The sequence below is a fragment of the Penaeus monodon genome, unplaced genomic scaffold, assembly GCF_015228065.2.
Source record: "Penaeus monodon isolate SGIC_2016 unplaced genomic scaffold, NSTDA_Pmon_1 PmonScaffold_3197, whole genome shotgun sequence".
In the NCBI taxonomy this organism is placed as follows: Eukaryota; Metazoa; Arthropoda; class Malacostraca; order Decapoda; family Penaeidae; genus Penaeus; species Penaeus monodon.
In genome coordinates this window covers 19,891-25,968 of record NW_023657897.1, presented here as the reverse complement: position 1 = coordinate 25,968, position 6,078 = coordinate 19,891, and the positions used below count along the sequence as shown (strand labels likewise).

Here is a 6,078-nt window from a genome sequence, read left to right as displayed (position 1 = left end):
TCCATCCTGGGCGTCGTTCCCACAGGCTTCCTCCACCCAGGGTTGTCTTGCAGAGAGACAACCTGATGGGCAGGGTCGTCCATAGGGAGGCGAGCTAGGTGGCCACATAGCCTGAGTTGGCGATCCCGGATTATGCAAGTAGCAGGTCCCATGCCAGTCTCACGGTGTAACTGCTGGTTGGATACGTGGTCCTGCCAACTGTACCCCATGATCCGGCGAAGGGACTTGTTACAAAAGGCATCAAGGCGAGACTCCAAGACACTAAATAGCGTCCAGGTTTCGCTTCCATAGAGCAAAATTGACAGTATCAAAGCCTTGAAGACACGCAGCTTGGTCCTTCTGCATAGGTACCGACAACTCCAAATGCTCTTGTTGATCGAGTTCATGGCTCCTGTTGCCAGACCAATCCATCTATTGACTTCTTGGTCTGGCAGCCCAGAAGTATGGACTATACTACCAAGGTATCCAAAGCTCTCTGTAATTCAACATCCTCACTGCAAGCATGGACCTAACAGGCCCCAAATTCCTGAATCTTGGTCTTGGTCCAGGAGACCTTCAGGCCTAAGGGCTTTGCCTCATTGCTAAATGCATCAAGATCCGCTACCAGTGACTCCAGGGACTCAGATAGGATAGCATCATCATCGGCAAAGTCAAGGTCTGAGAGCTTGATATTGCCTAGTGTTGCTCCACACTGACTTTGGAAAGTGTTGAAAAGTGTTGGTGTAAGGACACAGCCTTGCCTCACCCCTGAATTAACAGGGAAGAAGTTCGACAGACCACCACCACATTTTACAGCACTTTCAGCACTGGTATAGAGGCTTGCTATTAGGCCAATAATCTGTGTTGGAATTCCTCCGAGTCTCAGGATCTCCCATTGCGATTCTCGATGCACCGAGTCAAACGCCTTCTTGAGGTCGATGTAGGCTGCAAGCAACCCACAACCAAACTCACGACAGTGTTCCACAATTACTCGAAGTGCCATCCTAACCTCAGTTAGGGTAGGAGGTTCCTCACTGATGGGTGGGTCTGGTACTGTGATACCGCTTGTATCCAAGCTACCTGGTACAGCTGCTCAAAATACTCAGCACGATCTGAGATGCTCTGTCGTCTATCCACTGAGTGGACTGCAGTCATCTGCGAGGAGGTTTTAGAGTTCAGCTTTCTCAGGGGTTGGTAGGAAGGGTGAAGGTCATTTACCAAGACATGGCCTTCAACTTCCTCAGCAAGATTCCTGATGAACTGTTCCCTGTCCCTTCTCAGCAGTGACTGAGCCCTATGCACCAAAAAGCATGCGACACACTTCAGTGGCCACCAATGTCTCCAGGGATATGGAATTCTGCCTCGGTTGTCAAGTTCTGTGAATCGGTCAGAGACTGCCATGGCGAACCCAAGGGCACACTCCTCCTCCCTCAGTCTGTCCAAGTGAAACACCTTAGGGTGGCCACTGGAGGGATGGGGAGTTTTGAAGTGGACCTGCAGGGTAACCACAACCAGCCTATGGTCAGTGCCACAGAACTCGGCACTCCAGTAACCTTTACAGTTCTGAAGGATCCTCCATTGCGTGCTAATAAGAATGTGGTCGATCTCCTTGGCCACTGTACCCGTATCCCTATACCATGTCCAGTGATGTGGGTTGGAGTGTTGATAACAAGAGCCAGAGATCCTCATTCTCTGGGACTCCGGAGAAGGAGGCTGTTCTCGCTGCAGGGATCAGCTCCCGAGCCATGGGGGCCGACAGACATCTTGTAGCCAGCTCGGTCACAGCTGGATACCGCATTGAAGTCGCCCAGAACAACCCGAATATCTCGCCGGGGGCAATTGTCTGCCACGGATGAGAGTTAGGCGTAAAACGGCTCTTTCATCATCGAGTTTGCAAACATCAGTAGGAGCGTATACAGCAATAAGAGACATGAAGCCAAAGGCATGCTTCAGTCTCAGTACCATAATATGCTCATCGACCGGTGTCACCTCACCTACCGAGGGCTGAAGTTGGCTGGAGATAGCTATGGCTATACACTGGAGGTGATGACCATCGCCGCGGCCCAACCAGTAGCAAGTGTACCCACCCAGTCAGACCCAGTCAGGACCCACTGCCAGGTTTTTTCACCTCAACTCCCAGTCGCTTCAATTTCCCTCGATAGCAGAGGTAACCGCTCATCCTGCCGCAAGGACCGGATGTTCCAAGTGCCTACCCGGATACCTCACCTGAGGTTAAACCTTGGGCGGTCACTCAGATGCACGCCACCTCTGCCACTCCCACTGACACTGCCCCAAATAAAGGGGGTCAGCAGACTGTGGGGCCCTCCGTCCGCCTTTGGGGTTCCCGAGGATTTTGCCACGCAAGCTTCATGGTGGTTGGCGCCTGCCAGGGCGCAGGCGGGACAAGTAACTCTTGTTCCTATCCTGCGCCCCAACATTTACCCTCCCAACGGGACCCACAGCCTGCCTCGCTTGTTGGGTGGGAGGGACAGCACCCCTCCCCCTCCCTTATTTTTGGCATTGCTAGTAAGTTTTCCGGGGGGGGAGGAGGGCTGGCAAGGCCCACCTTCCCTGAGCTGCCCCAATACCCCCGGGTGGCTAGGGGGCAGGAGTTGATAAGGAGCCAGAGTGTGTCCACACGCCAGTGGGCCATAACTCCATACCTCTGGGGCCTCCTGCTGCTCCGAGATCCCCCACAGATTTAGCCCGGGACCGCAAGGTGCCCAGTTACCCATGGGTGGCCACGAGGAGGCACTGCAGAAGTCTTGATGATGGAGAGGCTGTGACCTGGCAGGGGAGACTTATGCAAAAGCTGCTCCCTTTTTCGCACTAGGCTAGCCAGCGGTGGCAACTGCAAGCGAGAAGGCATGCAAGCACTTAACACTATCTAGGCTACCACACCATCGTTTCACATCACCCTGAGCATGAAGCACCCACCCACTGACATGATATGATATTAACATGTTAATGATATTTATCAACATGATATTAAGATGATATTATGATATTAACATGATAATGATATATATCAACATGATATCAGCATGATATCAACATGATATTTAATGTAATAATAGGATATTAACGTGTTCATAATATATATCTACACGATATTAACAACCATATTAACAATAATGTTAATATGATGTTAATAACAAAGGAATGAACTCCAACTTAATTAATTCCAATTAATTCTTGCTACTAATTCCTCACTAATTCCAGGTTTTCCACATCTGCCACTCCAACGGACGCGACAAGGACAGCTTCCTCTAACTAACGTTATCTAACTAACGTTATCTAACTAACGTTATCTAACTAACGTTATCTGACTAACGTTATCTAACTAACGTTATCTAACTAACGTTATCTAACTAACGTTATCTAACTAACGTTATCTAACTAACGTTATCTAACTAACGTTACTAACTAACGTTATCTACTAACGTTATCTGACTAACGTTAACTAACTAACGTTATCTGACTAACGTTATCTGACTAACGTTATCTAACTAACGTTATCTAACTAACGTTATCTAACTAACGTTATCTAACTAACGTTATCTATTTAACGTTATCTAACTAACGTTATCTAACTAACGTTATCTAATTAACGTTATCTAACTAACGTTATCTAACTAACGTTATCTAACTAACGTTATCTAACTAACGTTATCTAACTAACGTTATCTAATTAACGTTATGTAACTAACGTTATCTAACTAACGTTATCTAATTAACATTATCTAACTAACGTTATCTAACTAACGGTATGTAATTCCAATGAAATCTCAAACGAATTTCTTCATCAATTCCAGGTCTTCCACATCTGCCACTCCAACGGACGCGACAAGGACAGCTTCCTGTGTCCCAACGGCACGGTCTTCCACCAGGAGCGGCTGGTCTGCGACTGGTGGTACAACGTGGACTGCTCCGCTTCATCCGCCCACTTTGGGGTCAACGGGGAGCTGGGCAGGGTGGCGGCTGCTGCGGGTTCGAACTCTAGGTCTGGGGGTTCGAACTCTAGGTCTGGGGGTTCGAATTCTAGGCCTACGGGATCTTCTGGATCCTTCGCGGGTTCGGGCGCTACGCGTCCTGGATCCTTCGCTGGCTCGGGTTCGAGTAGGAATTCCGGTCGTGCGTCCTCTGGTTCTGGATCCTTCGCTGGTTCGGGCTCGACTAGGACTTCGAACCTTGGATCCTCTGTGGGTTCGGGTCCTACGAGTACTGGATCCTTCGCTGGTGCGTCTAGGAATTCCGGTCCTCGATCCTTCTCTGGCTCGGGTTCGACTAGGAATTCGAACCTTGGGTCTACTGGTTCTGGTTCGACTAGAAACTTTGGTTCTCAGAACGCCGGTTCTTCCGGTCTACCATTCTCTGGAACGTCACCTTCATCTCCCGGTTCTTCATCTTCATCTTTCTCTTCCTCTTCCTCTCCTTCTTCCTCCTCCTCTTCCTTCTTCCTCTTCGTCTCCTTCTTCCTCTTCGTCTCCTTCTTCCTCTCCTTCTCCTTCAAGAAAACCCACGAGGGTCACTGTTTCCAAACGGCCCCTGACCCAAGCCCCGCCCTCTGTCACCACAGCCAATCAGGGAAGAGGAAGACCCTTACCATCAGCCAATCAGGTAACAGCTCGTCCAGTAACCAATCAGAGACAAGGACAGCCTCTTCCTGCAGCCAATCAGGTGACAGCTCGTCCAGTGACAACGAATCAGAGGCAAGGACGTCCTCTTCCATCAGCCAATCAGGTGACATCCCGTCCAGTGACAACGAATCAGAGGCAAGGACGCCCTCTTCCTGCAGCCAATCAGGGAACAGTTCAACCAGCAACAACCAACCAGAGACAGGGGCACTTTTCATCCAATAGAGTCACCCCGCGCCCTTCCCCATTTGCCAATCAGGCTACAGCACGGACCACAACAACCAATCAGAGACAAGGACAACCTCTACCTTCAGCCAATCAAGTACCAGCTCGTCCAGTAACCAATCAGGGTCAAGGCCGCCCTCTGCCCTCAGCCAATCAAGTACCAGCTCGTCCAGTAACCAATCAGAGACAGGGACAACCTCTGCCATCAGCCAATCAGGGTCATGGCCGCCCCTGCCCTCAGCCAATCAGGTAACAGCTCGCCCAGTAACCAATCAGAGACAGGGACAACCTCTGCCATCAGCCAATCAGGGTCAAGACGCTGCGGAGATAGAATCCGCAAGACTCCGGGCGTTCGGCGTCCGTTCAAAGCCGTCAAGACCCAGTCAGGTCACGTCAAGACCGTCTCAGGCGCTGTCAAGACAATCTCAGGTCACGTCAAGACCGACTCAGCCGCTGTCAAGACCCAGTCAAGTCACGTCAAGACCGTCTCAGCCGCTGTCAAGACAATCTCAAGTCACGTCAAGACCCATTCAAGCGCTGTCAAGACCATCTCAAGTCACGTCAAGACCCATCCAATCGCTGTCAAGACCGACCCAGCCGCTGTCAAGACCCAGTAATCCCCAAATCGGGCAACCGGTTTCTGTTCCGTCAAGGAGAATTCCCGGGCTGTCTCTGGGAGTGTCAAGCGGTCAAGTGTTTGACAGGTTCGACGATGATCGCTTTGATGACGATCGATTTGACAGGTTCGATGACGATAGATTTGACGACGATAGATTTGACAGGTTCGATGATGATCGCTTTGATGACGATAGATTTGATGATGATCGCTTTGACAGGTTCGATGACGATCGATTTGACAACGATAGATTTGACGACGATAGATTTGACAGACTTGACAGCGATAGACTTGACAGACTTGACAGGCTCGGCGGAAATCACCTTCAAAACGTGGCCATCAGAGCGCCGTCAGAATTCCAGCTTCCGCCGCCATTGATAAATTTTTGAGATTTTTTTTTGTGTAATAAAAATTTTGGGGAAGAAATTTTAAGGTTTTTATAATAAATTTTTGAGATATTTTTTTGTGTAATAAAAATTTTGGGGAAGAAATTTTAAGGTTTTTATAATAAATTTTTGATTTTTATTTTTTTTTTGGGGGGGGGAGATTTTTGTAATGAAATTTTATATGTTTTTTGGGGGATTTTTTTTTTATTTTATTTTATCCTTTAAATTTTTTTTT

General features: G+C 48.9%; 1 protein-coding gene across 1 annotated transcript; it reads left to right on the top strand.

Annotated features, from left to right (window-relative positions):
• The first annotated feature begins 1,314 nt into the window (after positions 1-1,314).
• Positions 1,315-5,846, top strand: LOC119570575 (uncharacterized protein DDB_G0271670-like). Its single transcript, XM_037918256.1, has 4 exons — positions 1,315-1,365; positions 3,795-4,360; positions 4,559-4,754; positions 4,842-5,846. Exons 1-4 carry the CDS (start codon positions 1,315-1,317, stop codon positions 5,844-5,846), a joined length of 1,818 nt encoding a protein of 605 aa, XP_037774184.1.
• The last annotated feature ends 232 nt before the right edge of the window (positions 5,847-6,078 follow it).